This window comes from Canis lupus, chromosome 12 (assembly GCF_048164855.1).
Source record: "Canis lupus baileyi chromosome 12, mCanLup2.hap1, whole genome shotgun sequence".
Classification (NCBI taxonomy): Eukaryota; Metazoa; Chordata; class Mammalia; order Carnivora; family Canidae; genus Canis; species Canis lupus.
Genome location: NC_132849.1, coordinates 44,851,434 through 44,871,684, shown reverse-complemented (window position 1 = coordinate 44,871,684; position 20,251 = coordinate 44,851,434). Strand labels below are relative to the sequence as shown.

The window sequence follows — 20,251 nt, the reverse complement described above, 5'->3', positions numbered from 1 at the left end:
AGGGAGAGGGAGATGCAGGCTCCATGCAGGGAGCCCGATGCGGGACTTGATCCCAGGACTCCAGGATCACACCCTGAGCCAAAGGCAGATGCTTTAACCGCTGAGCCACTCAGGTGTCCCGAGTTTTTGAATTTCTGATTCAAGATGATTCTTATCTGCAAATGCTTATTTAAGGATATTTGATTCAAATTTGGAAGTGTTTTGTTACAGTTTTCTTCTGTATTGTGACTGCTTTAGGGGGGGAGAATCTTTATAAGCGTAAGTATTTTGATACTTTTTCTTACTTCTTATATGAGATGCATGTGGATTCTGCCTATCTTTTTCGTGTATTTGGTATAATGATACCCTCTCCAGATGGCATTATGTCTAGCTGCCTATGACAGGAAGAAGTATATACAGATAGGAGGAGGTGTCTGGAGTAGCTCATTAGGTTTCATTATTTAAGAGGACTCTGCAGTTGCAAAGTGTAGTCTCTTTAATTGATGGCATTTTTTGGTAGATGGAGGGATGGTGGAGTAAAGGGGTAGGGTGAGGAAGTAGCATTGGTGTGTTTCACAGTTGTATGATTTTGCAAGACTCTTAATACTTTTCTCTCTTGCTTCCTTTTATTTACTGTTACAGTGAGGTTTCCCTCTTACATAATGAGAAGTTAGTAGCATATCTGCCTTGCACTTATGCTATGCATGGGGAATGGGTGACTTTTTTGTCCTTGTTAATGTTTGATTTTTGTAGAATATATGAAGAGATGCTGACATAAGTGCTTAAGTGGCCATCTTACTGTACTACAGCACCTACTGATTGCAGGATACTGTTTCCATGTTGGGTAGAACAAACACAACCGGACTGGTAATGATCCCTACTGATCACCATGTGTGCTGGAGAAGTAGTTATAGTTGTAGTTCATATTATATTTGGAAATCAGCCCTCTGGGCTAGCATCGTTATCTGTCTCACCCAGATTTCTTACCCGTTTTATCTTCTTTTTTTGGATTGTAATGTTGCTAAAGGTGAAGGAGATGGAGAAAGTAGTAACATTAGTTGCTCTGAAAGCCCTCACGGTAATTCAGCTAAAGCAGTATTACTTAACCTTGGCATTACTGACATTTTCGATTATTCTAATTCTTAGGCTTGTCCCATACACTATCAGGTGTTTAGCAATATCCCTGACCTCTGCTCACTAGATGCCAGAAGCACCTATAACAACCAAAAAATGTTTCCAGACATCATCAAATGATCCCTGGGGTGCAACATTCCCCAGGCTGAGAACCACTGAGCTAGAAGGTGAATTTAGGGGCATTAGTAAATTTAAAATGTTGAAGAGCTTTTAGGCAGCATAATATTGAAAATCTTGCTAAAAAGAATAGACATGAAACAGGCAAATAGTATCTTAAATATTTAGGTTGTAGGGCAGCCTGGGTGGCTTAGCAGTTTAGCGCTGCCTTTGGCCCAGGTTGTGATCCTGGAGACCTGGGATCAAGTCTCACGTCCAGCTCCCTGCATGGAGCCTGCCTGCTTCTCCTTCTGCCTCTCTCTCGCTCTCTCTCTCATGAATAAATAAATAAAATATTAAACAAAATATTTAAGTTGTAAATTAGAAAGACAAGCGTTTAACAATCAGAATGAGGCTATATATTTTTTTTATGAGGAAGAAGTAGGAGTTCCCAGGGATGGTATCTCAAATCACAGGAAGACACAAGATCAGTAAACATCGTATAGTTGTGTCTGGTTTGGGACATAAACCAGACTTCTAGGGGACATCAATAGCCAGACAGGAAAGCTGCTACAGAAGCCAATAGAGAGGTCTGGAGAAAACTCAGGCTGAACTTTGAAAGCCAGAAAGTTGTTAGGAGGAAGAGGGATCTAATATGCTCAGGATGGAAGACATGTAGGCAAGATGGAAGGTAGGAATCTAGCTTTGCGGTGAAACCCACAGAGGCTCCATAAGGCAGAGCTGAGCTTACTTTACTTCTTTCTGCGGAGCTCCAAATTTATTCTTCTTACACAGGACCTGACCATGATAAAGTCCCATCAACGCCTTTGATTCTTTGGTCATTGCAAGCTCTCCAAATTTCTGGAAAATAAAGGAGAACCAAAAAAACAGTGGAACTTCAGAGTCTCAACGATGGGAGTTCCTTCAGTCTGATTTCCTTGCAGAGTAGAGGTAACACACACGGAATCCCGAGTGCTCCAGGGCCCCCGTGATGTCTTCTTGTCTGTGGTACTTTCTGACTACTACTGTGAAAAGGGTTGGATTCACCTGAGCTCTAGATTCTCTGCTCCAGAGGTGGTGGTAGCTAACCTTTTTCATGGACTAGAATTTTATGGTCAAAACGGACCTTTCATGGTCCTCTCAGTCAACCCTCTTATTTTGAAGACTGGGAAGAGGAGGCTCAGAGAAATTAAGTCACGACAACACTTCAAGTGGCAGGACTGGAACTCATATCCTAGCAGTAGGACTCTCAATTCTGGGTCTCTTTTGTTGTAGCAGGCTCTGCATGACACCTATAGCTCTGAAAAGTCCCCTAATGCTTACAGAGAGCCACTCTCAGACTAGCAGTTAAGAATAAGATTTTGGGACGCCTGGGTAGCTCAGCGGTTGAGTGGCTGCCTTCAGCTGAGGGCGTGATCCCAGGGTCTTGGGATCAAGTCCCACATTGGGCTCCTCGTGGGGAGCCTATGTCTCGCCTCTCTCTCTGTGTCTCTCATGAATAAATAAAATATATATATATTTATTTATTTTTAAAGATTTTATTTATTTATTTATTCATGAGAGAGAGAGAGAGAGGCAGAGACACAGGCAGAGGGAAAAGCAGGCTCCATGTAGGGAGCCTGACGTGGGACTCAATCCCAGGTCTCCAGGATCATGCCCTGGGCCAAAGGCAGCGCTAAACTGCTGAGCCACCCAGGCTGCCCCTAAATATAATCTAAAGAAAAAAAAAAAAAAAGAAGAAGATGAGATTTAGAGTCTAGGTTTGACAGAACTGAGTTTGAAATCCTGGCTCTGCCATTTCACAGCTGTGAAGCTTTCTTCATCCTTAAAATGGGAAAAACAATACTTATTTTACAGTATTGCTGGAATTAAGTGAGAATGCTAGTAAAATGACTGGGTCTCAATGTCAGCTATCATCATCATCAATATTACTAGCATTTACCGGTATGGTTACATGGTTACAAATAGCATTTCAAAGGGAATCCCCCAAATAAAGTTGCTTTCATGCCTTAATAGAATATGCAACAATGTTCTACTGATCTTGATACAGTGTATCCTATTCAGTAAACCAGTGATTTTCAAACTGTGGCTAGAGATCCATCAGTGGTCATGAGGTTAGTGGGTCCTACACATAGGAAATAGGAGTACAGTGTATACAGTGAGGACAACTGATTTGTGAAACTTGTGCTTCAATTTTTCTGTACATATGTATATATGTAGCTGGTTAGGAGGTAAAAGACTAACTCAGAATGCACTGTAGTAAGCAACCAGTACAAGAAATGTTTTCTCTTGAATATGTCCTGAGCTCTTCAGATACCTTCTGTCTTATTACCAAAGAGCAGTCATTCTTCAATGATTGCTTAAAACTTAAAAATAACTGTAACCACTTAAATCTATAATACCACCAATTTGTTGGAAAAGTGGGAAGAGGTGAGGCTTGTTCACATGCTCCTCTCTGTTCTTTTAGTTGCTACACAACATTTCCTTCCATTTTCTAATTCACCAAAGAGAGGCTGGCCTTCAAAGTTTTATCTCTAGGCCCTAATAAGTAAGAAATGTATTCTTCTCTCAATGTATTCATTTTTATCAGAATATAACCAGCCCAACTCCAGAACAAAAACATCCCAATGATTCATTTGAAAGAATTAGAACTCTGGCCCTGCTTTCCCTACTTAAACCCTCATTACTGAGAGCAAGTTCAAGTAGCTGGGACCACTGACCACTAACGTGTTCTTAACATCTATTCACTGAGAGTAACCCTGAGAAATGATAGTCACCAGAAGAAAAACATTTTAGATAGACTTTGGGTACCTTTCCTTTTCTCAGCTTTATAAAAAGTTCTAGATCTTGGTTTTTCAGTAGCTAATAAAAAATTCAAAGGAAAGAACTTTACCTGAGATTCAGAGAGATAGCCAGCATCGTTCCCTTGCTCAATTCCAGTCTTTACCACCTAAAAAACACATAAAGCATTTGTTCATTGTTGCAAGGGATGGGTGAGATGCTCACTACCGTGAGTAAAACTGCTAGTTCATCAGTCTTCAAAGAGTAAGCCAAAAGTCTGGAAGCGGAGTAAGAAAGACAAGAGGACTGAATGGCTGCTTGCTTAAGACTTACTTTATTCTTGGGCCACCTGGGGGGCTCAGTTGGTTGAACATCTGCATTTGGCTCAGGTCATGATCCTAAGGTCCTGGGATGGAGCTCAGGAGGTCTGCTTCTCCCTCTGCCTATCCCCTCATTTGTGCTCACTCTCTTGCTCTTTTTTCCCCCTCTCTCAAATAAATGAATAAGTCTTAAAAAAGTTAAAAAAAAAAAAAAAGACTGACTTCATTTTCCATCTCCAAGACTACTACTAAAACTAGTATAAAATGGAAGGAAATGAAATAGAAGAAAGTAATAAAAGTCAGAATGGGAAAAGATGACAGAGGTCCCACAGCTCAAACTCTTATCTCCTTATCCACTTCTAGACCACTATCCCAGCAGAGAAAAAGCTGCCACTGGCACTGCTCAAGTCTGAGAAAAGGTTTCCCCTTCCTTCTTGCTAAAATGGCTCTTCCAGCTTCTCTCTTGCTCTCCTACGTTAGTAGGCACATCCCCATAGTTACACTCTCAGCCCTTTTCTCCTTCTGTGCATTCTTCCTCAGGCCGATGGTCTCCTCTGTCATGTTACTCATGAATTCTATAAATTCAACTTAACATTTGAGGGAAGTCCTATCCTAAGTCCAAGTATAAAAGTCGAATTGACCCTGTATTCAATCACCACAATTTATGAGAAGGAAAAGTGGATATATATATACAAAAAAAACCAACCCACATATGAACAAATCTACATTCTTTATTTTTTTTATTTTTTATTTTTATTTATTTATTTATTTATTTTGGTTAAAAATTTTTTTAAATTTATTTTTTATTGGTATTCAATTTACCAACATACAGAATAACCCCCAGTGCCCGTCACCCATTCACTCCCACCCCTCGCCCTCCTCCCCTTCTACCACCCCTAGTTCGTTTCCCAGAGTTAGCAGTCTTTACGTTGTCTCCCTTTCTGATATTTCCCACACATTTCTTCTCCCTTCCCTTATATTCCCTTTCACTATTATTTATATTCCCCAAATGAATGAGAACATATAATGTTTGTCCTTCTCCGATTGACTTACTTCACTCAGCACAAATCTACATTCTTATCTTTTGTGTAAACTGTCACTTGAATTTCCTGAAACATCTAAACTCAGCACTTCTAAGACTTAACTCATAATCTCTTCTCTTTGGCAAGTCTCTTACTACCTTCACCTCTTTACTAATCTATCTTGGTAAATGTCAAGTCTGAATGACCAAGATAGCTTCCAACTTCAAGTCTCTACTTGTCTCTCTTTCTAAATTGTTTATGACTTACTAGGACTATTATCTCTATGATCTATACAGGATGAAGGTCAAATTTCCAAATTCATTATTGTCCAAGTTCTAAAATCTAGGTTCATTTGGCCTTTTTGCACACATTTCAGTATCCTACAAAATCTGATCTCATTAAATGTTCCTTGAAGAACCTCATGCTTTCCAGCTTCTGTAACTTTGCTCAAAATGCCCACCCTACCTGGTACCACTTTCTCTTCATTTTCCAGGGCTCAGGTCAAATTCTATGATGCTCTGGGATGCCTGGGTGGCTCAGCGGTTGAGCATCTGCCTTTAGCTCAGGGCGTGATCCCGGGTCTGGGGATCGAGTCCCACATTGGGTTCTCTGTGGGGAGCATGCTTCTCCCTCTGCCTCTTTCTCTGTGTGTCTCATGAATAAATAAATCAAATCTTAAAAAAAATTATAGGAGGCTCTTCCTAATCTCTCTGGCTTACAGTGACTGTTGCCTCCTCTGTGCATTTAGCAATCTTCCTCTGTTCAATTATCTGGCAGTGATCCCAGGGTGGCATCTAACATCCCTTCCATTAGTTACCTGTCCCAGCACAGACACACATCTAATCTCCCCAAACTGGGAGATGGGTGTGAGAAGGGAATCATGTGTCCTATTTATGCATTTTGGTGTCTTTCCTCAAAATATATTTGTTGGCTGATTTATTGCCCATTTTCAAAGTCTTAGATTACATGTTCTCTTAATCTTAGATACTAAAGACTGAAGACTAAAGAGTTTCTAAGTTTTAAAGTCTACCTTTAGACAGAAGTTCTTAACCCTGTGATCATTTTATTTATCCTCCTTGATCTTTTTCAGAACTTTTCTGTATCATTACATTTTTTTGATAATTACAGCAATGGGGAAGTCAATAAGACATTTTAGGTACTGCAATGTTTTCAACCGAGGCCATCAATTTTGTTTCAACTACCTTTTAATTAATGCCCAGGATTTTACTGGCCTTGTTATTCTGATATAACAGGTTTTCTATTTTTTCCTGTTTTATAACTGGTAGTTTTAAATTCCTTATGCCCAGCACTCATTATCCCCAAAATAATCAGTTTATGAGCCCTCATGGCTTGCTTGCTTTATTTTTAGTGAGTACTGTAATAACAGAATTAAGAACTATAGTACCAGAAGACATAGTTCGGAATGGCAATAAAGAATACTGCTCTATAAAGGGAGGAAACATGAGAAATGTGGGAATATGGGGTGAAGACTCACATCGATTATTTTCAGAGGTGCAGGATAAAGGCCTTTGGTCTGTTTTCGTACTTTTTCTTCCACCTTTTTGTAAACCTGTTGTCTGACAAAAGGAATACTCAGGGCATATGACGTCAATTCTGCAAAAGAAAATGGTTTTTAGATACTTACTGGAAAAAGCCTAGTCTCCCTTCTTAGTTTGTTCTGTAAACTCCATAAAAATGCAGTAATTGTAGCTATCTGAAAGAACTTTTCACTTTGATATACAAAATCCAAATTGCAACCTAAGCACTTCTATACACATGGTTTAATTAGTTGATAAATACTAAAGTTGGGTGTTGGGTGCATGGGTGTTTATTACAGTATTATATATTATTCTGCTTTTGTATTAATGCTTCAAATTTTCCAAAATAAAAAATTGAAAAAAAACATGGCTGTAACCAACCAGTGTAAGGTTTAGGACTTGAACCTAGAGCAGTTGTTACACTCCTTAAGGATGACTCTATACTTAGAGTAAAAAAAAAAAAAACGCATTTACCTCCTCATTTTATAACAAAATTAAACTCTCTGGAGAGAACCTTTGCCTTAGTTCTTTAATAATGACACTCACTTTCTACTAATCCCTTGTCTCTCTTTATGGAGATTTTCTTATCAGATAGTCCTTTGGCAAAATTAACTGCAACTTCTTCTAAGTATTCAATTGTCCGTTCCTCTGGAGGTTTTAATCCTGGTCCTGTAAAAATGAACACAACAGATTAGAATGTAAATCATTTTCAGCATAGCTTTCCATGTTATACTAGAGACTGGTAGGTGCCAAGTTATGAGCTATGGACTCAAAGAATATAAGAAGTAACACTGAGCAAGGGTGTAACAATGTACTCTAGATAGAAAACCAGGTCTTAAGTCTGGCTTCCATTTCTGAGTAGGATGTAGAATGTCTCATGAGGCCTGTATTCTTGCTGCAAAACTGCAGACAAAAATGAATAAACTGTAAAACCACACATTCATAAAGCTATGAGAGAGTGGTAGAAGCAATGAGGACCATATGAACTAAAATTCCAGACAGGGAAGAGCTTGCCTGAAGTGAACTGATGATTGCTGGATGTTTTCTTTTCTGAGGTTATATGATTCTTTTGGGCATGGGCTGAAGATTAGAGTTGGCTCAAGCAGAAGGATGCTCCTGGGAGCAAGTGAAATGATCAGTTTTAGGAGGTCATGTACAATACATTATAAGCTAGAAGAAACCAAATGCAAAGCTAGTCTTTCCCCATGGAACATTCATGGAATTCTAAGGTGGTATAGGAGGCTGGAAGGGCTGGGTCAAAGAGCTGGAGGGAAATCTCTCACAGTGTGATGATGTGTAGCACATAAAGTACTTCTATAGAGAAAGGAATATGCCAATAATAATGTAACTCATTTTCTACTTAAGGCATCTACTCTATACTGAACTTGTTTGAGGAAAGAGACTAAAGAGATAGGCTCCAAAATTCCAAAGGCTATTTTTACAGGGTTGTGTAAATAGACATCCTGTGTCTATTGGTGACTGGGGTTCAAAAGGCAATTTTGTGCAGTCTTGTGGTATGAAGGAAACAAAATCCCAATAGTAAAAGGAGGCTGAAACAAATTTGCAATCATATTTTTATCTCTCTTATGATACATGCCCTATTGTGAAAGTATGTGAAAGAGGATGAAAAAGAAAAGCCTTGGGATGTCCGGGTGGCTCAGATGGTTAAGAATCTGTCTTTGGGCACAGGTCATGATTGTAGGGTCTGGGATGGAGCCCTGAATTGGGCTCTCTGCTCAGCGGGGAGTCTGTTTCTCCCTCTTCCTGCCACTCCCCCTGCTTGTGCTCTCTCTGTGTGTCTCAAATGAATAAACAAAAACAAAAAGCTCCAACTTGTGAGAGGTAAAAATGCAGAGGGCCCACAAAAGTCTCAAGGAGCCTGCAGGGAGGCCAGTGCAGCTGGAACCTGTGGAGTAGAGTCCTGGAGGGCAGCTGCTCCACAAAAGGAGGACTCCAGGTACCTACAGAGGGCCCCTGAAACTCTGGATGAGTACTGTTAACCACGTGCATGAGATGAAACTGCAAGAGGCAAACTGACTGATACAAACATGCAGAAATGAAGACAGAAGTAGCAGACAATGTTAGAAAGGCTATTGTAAATGCATGCTATACATTCAAGAAGGTAGAGGAAAGCAGAAACATAATGGAAGAGAAACTGAATACATAAAAGTGAATCAAATGTTACTTCTAGATAGGAAATGAAAGATACACAAGATTGGGTTAATAGTAGATTATACACCAAAGAAAAAAAGATCAGGAAACTTGAATACATGGCAATAGAAAATATACAGATGGAAAAAGAAAAATTGCTTCATTTTGGGACCGTATCAAGTAAATCTAACATAGGTGAAGTTGGAGCTGCAGAGAAGGGGTGGGGGGAAGATGGGAAAATATTGGAATTAATGGCCAAAAAGTTTCCAATTTGGTCAAAACTACAAATCCACTATCCAAGAAACTCAATGAATGCCATGCCCAATGAACATTAAAAAACAACAGTAACTATAGCAACAACAACAAACCAAGATACACCATAACACATGATTAAGACTAAGTAATAAAGGGAAGATCTGACAGTGGGGGCAAGGGCGGTGAAGGGGAGAGACACATTATAAACAGAAGAACAAAGATAAAAATGAGAACAGACTTTCTATCAGAAATTATGCAAGCCATGACATGATGTTGACACATCCATAAAGTACCCCCCCCCAAAAAATAAATAAAGTACAAGAACCTAGAATTCTGTGGCACTCAAGAATATCTTTAGAAAAATAAGTGGAAATAAAGGCTGTCAAACAAATCAAAAGGTGAGAGACTCCATTGCCAGCAGACCTATGCGACTGAATATGTCAAGTTCTTCAGGTTGGAGGAAAATCAAACCAGATGGGAACTTGGAGCTATACAAAGAAAGAGCACTCAAAATGGTAACCATGTGGGTATATATAGAAAACTCTCTTCTCATTTTTAATCTCCTTAAAAGATGACTATTGAAAACAAAGATAGCAATATGCTGAGGAATATATAATATATTTAGAAATGAAATGTTGAGACACTGATACCATTTGCAGTAGAAAATCTGTTATAACTTTTGATGCCCCCAAAACTTAACTACCAATAGCCTACTACTGATCAGAAGGTGTACCAATAACATAAATAGTTGATAACATATTTTGTGTATGTATTACATACTGTATTCCTATAATAAAGTAAGCTACGGGAAAAAAAAGTTAAGAAAAAAAGGAACTACGTTTACAGTACTATATAAAAATCTGTGTGTAAATGGACCCACACAGTTTGAACTTATATCATACAAGGGTCAACTGTATATTCTTTTAAGGTTCTTACCTTATAGGTAAAATGATACATCATTTCCAGATAGATCATATGTTAAGGATATAGACTATAAACCTTAGAGTAACCATTAAAAGGGTAAAGCAAAGTAAAAGCCCAATAGTGAGGGTAAAAAATTACTAATCCAAATGAAAGAAGGAAGGAAAAACAGGACAAATAGAAAACAAGTAGCATCAAATGAAGTTGAAATGCTAGAACTGTGTTGGTATGCTGTAGAGGAAGCTAATGAAAGGCTTAAGGAAACTGGAATGTTAACGTGGATTTATGATGTTAGACCTGCTCAGCCAACCTGGAAGGGTTAGAGGACACATCTTTCACCATGACTGTAAGAAATCAATTTGGGGGAAGATGGCATGCTTGAAGGGCTGTGTCGTTATTCTTCTCTGTAGGTCACAAATCACAGTGGGAACTGCTACCATCAATTGGGATCCTAGGGTGGCTGAGGCCAAATAACAACATTTAACTGCCAAAGGCAAACTGAGTATGGTTATCATAATGGACAGCAGAACCAAAGTAGTAATCAGAATAGTGTGACTTACAGAGACCTATAGCACTGGCTAGTTGATCATGGTGTCCCTAGGAAAGAAATAGATGGTAAGTCTACTATAGTCTTACTTGATCTGTATGAGAGAATTCTAGTTCTAGTAAATAGAGGTATAACCTAAACCACCAAAGAAAGTCATGGGCCCTCATCATTTCCCTGCAATGAGTCAGTTTACAGACCCAGAACCTCTTGAATTAAGGGGAGGTTGCATTTCCATAATGGGAATATACTGTTAATCTTCCTCCCAGCCTTCCCCAAAGGGATCCTATATGGTCATTAACCTTGGGGAAAGGGAAATATAGTAATCAGATTTTGGGTGGGATTACTGGACACTGGCTCTGAACTGATGCTAATTCCAGGAGACCCAAAATATCTCTCTAGGTTCACCAGTCAGATTGGGGCTTATAAAGTCAAGAAATCCATGGAGTTTTAGTTCAGTTCTATCTCACAGTGGGCTTACTGGATCCCTGAACCCATCCTGTGGTTATTTCTAGAATGCATAATTGAAATACACATACTTAGCAACTAGCCCCATATTAGCTCCTTGAACTGTGGAGTGAGGGATATTAAAATGTGAAAGGCCAAATGTAAGCCATTAGAACTGCCTCTACTTAGAAGAACAGTAAGCCAAAAGTAATACTGTATTTTTGGAGGGATTACAGAGATTAGTGCCACCATCAAGGACTTGAAAGATACAGGGGTGGTAGTTTCTATTCATTCAACTTGCCTATTTTGGTTTATGCATAAAATAGATGGGTCTTTGTAGAACAACAGTGGATTTAAACTTAATTAATTGCAGTTACTACTACAATTGTTGATGGTGTTCCAGATGTGGTTTCATTGCTGGAACAAATTAACACATTGTCCTTTTTCTGCTAGGCACTTACTGATCTAGAAAATGCTTTCTTCCTCAATAGCTCTTAGGAAGGACTACCTGAAGCAGTCTGGCCTTCAGTTGGCAATATACTGTTACTGTCTTAACCTCAGAGGTATATCAACTCTCCAGCCATATGTCATAATTTAGTCCGTAGAGATCCTGATTGTCTTTCCCTTCCACAAGATACCATGCTGGTTCATTACATTAATGATATTACACTGAATGAATCTGGTGAACAGGAAGTACCATCTACTCTGACATATTCATCTTAGTGTAATTTCTAGGGGTACAATGGTGGGGGGCATGCTGACATCCCTTCCTAGGTGAAGGTAAGTTATTGCATCTGGCCCCTCCTACCACAGAAAAATATGCATAACACCTAGTGGGCCTCTTTGGATTTTAGAGGCAACATTTACTTGGGTGTGCTACTCTAGCTCCTTTACTGAATAATTTGAAGGCTACTAGTTTTGAGTGGAACCCAGGAAGAAAAGCTATTTTGGGCCCTATGATTCAGATCTGATGGTGCATGAAGGGTCAGTGGTAGATAGAGATGTGTTTGGAATCCTTGAGAGGACACTATAGGCAAATCATAGTAGACATTTAGGAATTTGGAGCAAACCCCTACCATTCTCTGTGAATAACTACTCTCCTACTGAGAAAAAGCTAGTGGGCCTCAGTAGGGACTCAAAGCTTAATTAACCATGGGGCATCAGCTTACCATGGGACCTGAGCTGCCCATCATGAAATAGATGTTGTCTGGCCCACTAAACCATAAAGTTCATTGACTGTAACAGCATTCAACTTCATTATCAAATGGAATTGGTATATGTGAGAATTGGTTTGAGCAGACCCTAAAGACACAAGCTATATGAGAAAGTGACCAAACTTTCCTTACTCCTCCTTCTCTGTCCCTGTTTGCCCCTATGGCTTCAGGGGAGTTCCTTATTATTATCAGATGACTAGGGAAGATAGAGCTCAGGCCAGTTTGTAGATAGTTCTATATGATATGCAGGCACCATCTCAAAGTACCCTACTGCAGCATTATAGTCCCTTTCTGGGGCTATTAATCCTGATTACCAAGGGGGCGTTGGGCTACCACTACACAATGGGAATAAGAAAGAGTACATCTTGAAAACCACAGATCTCTTAGGGGGTCTTTTGGTGCTAAAACAACCTGTAATTAGTTAAAGGAAAACTACAACAACTCAGTTCATGCAGGACTGCAAGTGACCCAGACCTTCTAGGAATGAAGGTCACCCCACTAGGCAAAGAACCATGACCAGCTGAGGTACTTCCTGAGGGCAAAAGGAATATGGAATGGGAAGGAGAAATAGGTACAACTGTGGCCACATGACTATTTGTAAAAACTGAGGAGCCCAGCCCCTGGCCAAAAACCTATGTGTGATTTTTCAGGCCCAACTACAGGCAATTACAAAGGCTTTTGCCCAGCAAGCCTCACAGGGAAAGCTGTCCTTCCCACAAGAGACTTGGTGTGCAGTCAAGAGACTGACTTTAAGGGGAGTTGCAGTCAATAACTGAGGTATCCCTTGCTGGCTATGGTCTTACACATATCAGCGTTCTTAGCCCAAGTACCTCATTCCTTTCTATTTGGGCCCTCCAACCAAGCTCTTCTTCAGGTACCTCTGACGAGGACTCCTTATGGGGGAAGAAAGAGAAATCTTAAAGATACTTCTACTCAGACTCAGTACTTTTCCCTTCCTGGCTCTTATCATTTTAAACAATGAAATCACAACCAAAAAGCACAAAAACTGAGAAGGATATGGCACTAAATAGGCCATGGAAAGGACACTTGTTGGCTATATGAGAGCTAAAAAAAGAAGGCAGAATGTTGCCCTATTTGACCTCAGCTGGAACACGTGTACTGGGAGATTTGAATTTTTCACCACTCAGTGCCTATTAAAGACTGAAATAGGGCAGCCTGGGTGGCTCAGCGGTTTAGCGCCGCCTTCAGCCCAGGGCGTGACCCTGGAGACCCGGGATCGAGTCCCATGTCGGGCTCCCTGCATGAAGCCTGCTTCTCCTTCTGCCTGTGTCTCCGCCTCTCTCTCTCTCTCCTTTCTGTGTATTCTCATGAATAAATAAATAAAATCTTAACAAAACAAAACCCAAAGCATTTAAAAAAAAAAGACTGAAAAAGCATCATAAGTGTTATTTTTGGGGTCACAACAAGTTTTAGTGGGTAGGTGAATTCGGAGATAAGGAGCCTGCAAATAATAAGGATTAACCATACTCTGATCACAAGAGCATTCAACTAGAAATCAGTAACAGAAAGATATCTAAAACATCTGTAAATATTTGAAAATTAAATAACACTCCCAAATTACACATGGGTCATGGGTCAAAGAAGAAACCATGGGAAATCTGAAAATATTCTGACCTTCACGGAAGTGAAAAGTGTAACATTAAAATATGTAGATAAGGGATGTCTGGGTGGTTCAGCGATTGAGCATCTGCTTTTGGCTCAGGGCCTGATCCCAGATTCCGGGGAAGGAGTCCCACATTGGGCTCCTTGTGTGGAACCTACTTCTCCCTCTGCCTGTGTCTCTGCCTCTCTTTCTGTGTCTCTCATGAATATAAATAAAATCTTTAAAAAATAAATAAATAGGGATGCCTGGGTGGCTCAGCGGTTAAGCGCCTGCCTTCAGCCCACAGAGCACGATCCTGGAGTCCCAGGATCGAGTCCCACATCAGGCTCCCTGCATGGAATGGAGCCTGCTTCTCCCTCTGCCTGTATCTCTGCCTCTCTCTCTCTCTGTGTCTCTCATGAATAAATAAATAAAATAGATAAATCAATGCTACAAAAGAAATTGACAGTTTTAAATATTTATGTTAGAAAAAAAAGCCTAAAATCAATGATCTACACTTCTACTTTGAGAAACTAGAAAAAGAACAAATTAAACCCAAAAGCAAGCAGAAATAATGAATAGCTGAAATCAATAAATAGCAGACAAACAACAGAGGAAAATCAATGAAACTAAAAGCTAGACTCATCAGGGAAAAAATAAAGATGACACAAAGTATCAATATCCGGAATGAAAGAGTATAAATATCTTTACAGAGTATAAAGATATTGAAAGAATAATACAGAAGTATTAAGAAAAACTTTATTGTAACAAATTTAGCAAGTTAAATAAAATGGACAAGATCTTTGAGAAACAAACTACTATAAGCTTGCTCAAAAAAATGGAGAACCTGGATAGCCCTTCTAAAGAAATTGAAATCATATATAAAAACCCTCCCAACAAAGCAAACTCCAAGTCCACATATGGCTTCACTGGTGAATTCTATCAAGTATTTGAAGAAGAAATAATGCTAATACCGAATAATACCAATCTTCCAGAAAATAGGAAAAAAACATATTTTCAATTCATTTCATGAAGCCAGCATTATTCTGATACCAACACCAAGCAAAAATATCTCAAGAAAATCATCCCTGAGACCATTCTCTCTCATGACCAGACATAAAAATCTTTTACAATTTTAGTTGATTCTGTCAATTTATAAAAAGAATAATACATTATGACCAAATGGAGTTTATTCTAAGAATGCAAGTCTAGTTCAACAGTCAAAACTCAATGTAGGGGATTCCTGGGTGGCTTAGCAGTTTAGCGCCTGCCTTCGGCCCAGGGCGTGGTCCTGGGGACCCGGGATGGGGTCTCATGTCGGGCTCCCTGCATGGAGCCTGCTTCTCCCTCTGCCTGTGTCTCTGCCTCTCTCTCTGTGTCTCTCATGAATAAATAAAATCTTAAAAAAAAAAAACTCAATGTAAGTGACATTACTAATACATTAAAAAAGACAAAAATCACAAAATCATCTCATGAGATGCAGAAAGAACATTTGACAACATTCAACATCTATTCGCAGCAAACTATAGATAAGAGGAAATGTCTGTAATGATAAGGGCATATATAAAAAAGCTATAGCTGACACCATACACCCTATAGCATCAGAATGAAGGCTCTTCTAAGATGGGGAACAAGTTAACAATATCTGCCTTCATTACTTCTAACCAATATCATACTAAAGATCTTAGCCATTGAGTAAATCAAGAAAAAAAATAAATGCCAACCAGATGAGAAAGGAAAAAGCCAAAATGTCTTTATTTATAGGCATTATTATTTATATAAAAATTCCTTAGAAATCTATAGAAAAAACTACTAGAATAAATAAGTTTAGCAAAGTCACAGAATACAAGGTCCACGGACAAAAATCAATTATATTCATATACACATTAGTGGTTAATAATGAGAAATTAAAGTTTAAAAAGTATAATGTCCTAAAAGTATGAAATACCAAGGAATAATTTTAACAAACTGTGCAAGACATGTTCAAAGAAAAGTAGAGAATACTGCGGAGAGAAATTAAAGATGACCTAAATAGAGAATTATACTTCTATTCCTGGTGAAAAGACTCAATATTTTAAAGATGTCTATTCTTCCCAAATTGATACATTAATTTAGTGCAATTCTAATGAGAATCCTAGCATGTATTTTTGTAGTTATGGATGAGATGATTATAAAATTTATATATAAATGCAAACAAACTAGTATAGGCAAAATAAAGACTGAAAGAGAACCAAAATAGGGTTGTATCACCTGATTTCAAGATTTACTAAAACACAATAATCAAGATAGTATTATATTGGGTTAAGTAAAGATATATAGATTACTGAAGACAGCAAATCCAGATACAGATTCAAGCATATGGGGTCAACTGATTTTTGACCAAGGTGTCCAGGTATTTCAATAGGGAAAGAAGAGTCTTCTCAACAAACTGTGCCAGGGCATTGTATATCCATTTGCAAAAAAAACCCAAAAAACAAAACTCAATCTACTACACAACGTATACAAAAGTTAACTTGAAATAGATCACAGACTAAAATGGAAGACTAAACCAAGAAAATACAGGAGAAAATCTTTGTAGTCTAAAATCTTTGTAGTCTAAAATCTTTGTAGTCTCTGTAGAAAATCTTTGTATTGTAGTAGTAAGAAAAGATTTCTTACGTACTACAATAGCATGACCCATAAACGATGCTGATACAATGGACTTCATCAAGATTAAGAATTTCTGCACTTAGATAATGAAAAGACATGCCAGATAGAAAATATTTGCAAATCACAAATCTCACAAAGGACTTGTATTCTGATATAAAGAACTCTGAAAACTCAGTAATAAAAAAAAACAAACAAAAGAGGCAAAACATCTTTAAAGACATTTTACCAGAAGATATACAGAAGGCAAATAAATCAACACATGAAAGAAACTTAGTATCTCTGGTCATTAGGGAAATATAAATTAAAACCACAACGAGGGCACCTGAGTGGCTCAGTAGGCTAAACCTCTGCATTCAGGTCAGGTCATGATCTCAGGGTCCTGGGACAGAGCCACAAGTTGGGCCCCCTGCTCAGCAAGGAGTCTGCTTGTCTCTCTCCCTCTGCCCCTCACCCCTGCTCGTGTTCTCCCTCTCTCTTGCTCTGCTCTCTCAAACAAATAAAATCCTTTAAAAAATAAAAAAAAATTAAGGAAAAAGAAACCACAATGAACTTTTACTATACTTCTATTAGAAGGTCTAAAATTAAAAAGACTGACCATGCAAAGCAGTTGGTAACTAGAACTCTCATACACTGCCAGTAGGAATGCAAAATGGTATCACCACTTTAAGAAAACAGTTTGACAGTTTCTTTCTTTCTTTTTAAGATTTTATTTATTCATGAGAGACAGAGAGAGAGAGAGAGAGAGAGAGAGAAAGGCAGAGACACAGGCAGAGGGAGAAGGAGGCTCCATGCAGAGAGCCTGACATGGGACTCAATCCCGGGTCTCTAGGATCATGCCCTGGGCTGAAGATGGTGCTAAACCACTGAGCCACCCGGGCTGCCCAAGTTTGACAGTTTCTTACAAGCTACACACAAATCTATCATATAATCCAGCCAATCTACTCTCTGGTATTTGTTCAAGAGAAATGAAACACATCAAGACTTGTGAATGAATGTTCATAGCAGCCTTACTCTAAACAGCTCCAAACTGGAAACAAATTTCCATCATCTGGTGAATAAACAAATTATGGTACACCTATACAATGGAATAACACTCACCAATAAGAAGAAACAAACTGTTGAAATTGCAACAATATGGATGAATCTTAAAAGTATGATGCTAAATAAAAGACATAAAGAGCTATATACTAAAAAAACGTTCTGTTGTATGATTGTGCTGGTGTTTACATAGCTATATATGTTTGTCAAAACTCAAATTGTGCATTAAAAATTGGTAAATTTGTTATTACATAAATAACATCTTAGTAATGCTGATTTTTAGGAAATGCAAGAGGGTAAAAAAAAAAAAAGAAATGCAAGAGGGTGATGAACACATAATTTGGAATAGTGGTTTCCTTGGGTAAGGGGAGGCAAAGAAGTTATGTGGAGGAAAGTAGCATATGAGTAGATGCCAACTACTATTAATATTCTCAAGTTACTTCATACACATTTATTACATTATAACAGACACAAAAAACGAAAGGAGGCTTATCATGAATAATGTTACACGTAATCTAAGAACCAAAAACAAGGATTTGATTCAAATTTGTATTCTATTTTTTAAAGATTTTTATTATTTATTATTTTTTAAGATTATTTATTAATTATTTATGAAAGACAGAGAGAGAGAGAGAGGGAGAGAGAGAGAGGCAGAGACATAGGCAGAGGGAGAAGCAGGCTCCATGCAGGAAGCCTGATGTGGGCCTTGATATGGGGACTCCGGGATCACGCCCTAAGCCAAAGGCAGAGGCTCAGGCACTGAGCCACCCAGGCGTCCCTCAAATTTGTACTCTTGATGTCCAATTTGTAAAATAAAATAGAAGTTGGGGTGACTGATGTTTGGAAATGATTTAGTATTAGCCATATTTAGAAAACTTCACTCTTCAGAATGACTCATTTCTTGAGAGTCTGAATTTCACTCTAATATTTAAGATATTAATTTTTAAAAAAGTAACTTCATAAGGCCGAATTCTGAAACATGTTACCACTTACCCAGGGGTTCCACTAATTGGTCAACCAGTCCCATTCTCTTTGCTCTGTCTGCACGAATGTTTCTACCAGTCAACATCATGTCAAAAGCAGCAGGCAGACCCACCTTACAAGCAAGCAAGGATCAGAGTACAGAGGAAAAAATATCAGTGCAACAATTATAGTTTACAAATCATTCAACTGAGCAAAATAAATATTAAAATGAGAAAAGTCAAATGAGGTTTTTATGCTATTTATCAATCAGTTAATATACATTTAGGTAACTTTTGGGATTAGACACCTTCAGTTGAAGCAAAATTGTATCTCTTCTTTTAATTCAATATGTAAGATTTCTGTCTAGTGAAATTGATAAAGCAGAGAAATAATTTCATGTTTTCTAAAATTGTGCATTTATAGATTACTTAAAATTCATTTAGTGGAGCTAGTGGAGACTGAGAAACCTGATAGTTTTGACCATGTCTTTCCTTATAATTTTAATTTTTAAAAAATATTTATTTAAAAAAGGATTTATTTATTTGAGAGAGAGAGCATGCAATCATGTAAGCAGGGGGAAGGGCAGAGGAAGAGGGAATCTCAAGCAGACTCCCTGCTGAGTGTGGAGCCCAAGGTGGGGCTCCATCCTAGGATCCTGAGACCATGACCTGAACTGAAATCAAGAGCTGGGATGCTTAACCAACTGAGCTACCCAGGTGCCCAGCAACGTTTTAAAAAATAATTTTAGTTTTAAAAATAGAACCCAGCTAGAGTTCCTTATGTATTAGAGGAATAGTTTCTAATAACATTCAAATACCAACTATTACAAAACAATGTAAGAAACCCAGCAATATTTTCTACATCTACAGGCTTATTTATTCTTTCAATAAATCCTCTTGATATTATCTATGAAGAAATGTATACTATTATCAGAAAACTAACACCATAAATCTTCCTGTTTTTCTGTGCCCAGCTCATATCAACTTCCTTCCAAAGAGTATTTCTGCTGAACTTTGTTTTCACTGAGGAATCAATAGTGCCTGAAGCTGTAGGGTTCAGTGGGATATTAAGATTGCTCTGCAGTCCCCAGGTCTGACTGTTCTTTCCTTAAGAATTCAAAAGCCTGATTGGCTTCTTTTGGTTCTACAGAATACAGCAATGAAATCATCCAAATCAGGAGAAAGATCTGCCTCTTCTATGTATCATGAAATATGACCCATGGATTTGAAAAAGATGTAGTAAGATGCAGTAAGATGGTACTGTGTACAGAAGGAACAAACTAAACTACATACAAGTTCAACGGGCACCTGGCTGGCTCAGTCAGTAGTAAATGCAACCCTTCTTTTATTTTTTTAAGATTTTATTTATTTATTCATGAGAGAGAGAGAGGCAGAGACACAGGCAGAGGGAGAAGCAGGCTCCCCACAGTAAGCCCAAAGTGAGACTTGATTCCAGGACCCCAGAATCATGCCCTGAGCCCAAGGCAGATGGTCAGTCACTGAGCCACTCAGGCATCCCAGTGCATGCAACTCTTGATGTTGGGGTTGTAAGATTGAGCCGCACACTGGGTTTAGAGATTTCTTAAAAATAAAATCT

At 38.5% G+C, this 20,251-nt stretch overlaps 1 protein-coding gene across 1 annotated transcript in view; it reads right to left on the bottom strand.

Annotated features, from left to right (window-relative positions):
- Window positions 1-20,251, bottom strand: part of HADHA (hydroxyacyl-CoA dehydrogenase trifunctional multienzyme complex subunit alpha) — a 48,575-nt gene that overhangs the window by 15,642 nt on the left and 12,682 nt on the right. Inside the window, exons 7-11 of the mRNA XM_072770798.1 lie at window positions 18,686-18,788; window positions 7,417-7,539; window positions 6,828-6,946; window positions 4,103-4,159; window positions 1,961-2,070 (exon numbers count right to left, since the gene is read on the bottom strand). Coding sequence (XP_072626899.1) covers window positions 1,961-2,070; window positions 4,103-4,159; window positions 6,828-6,946; window positions 7,417-7,539; window positions 18,686-18,788 — 512 coding nt within the window. The remainder of the gene's footprint in view (window positions 1-1,960; window positions 2,071-4,102; window positions 4,160-6,827; window positions 6,947-7,416; window positions 7,540-18,685; window positions 18,789-20,251) is intronic.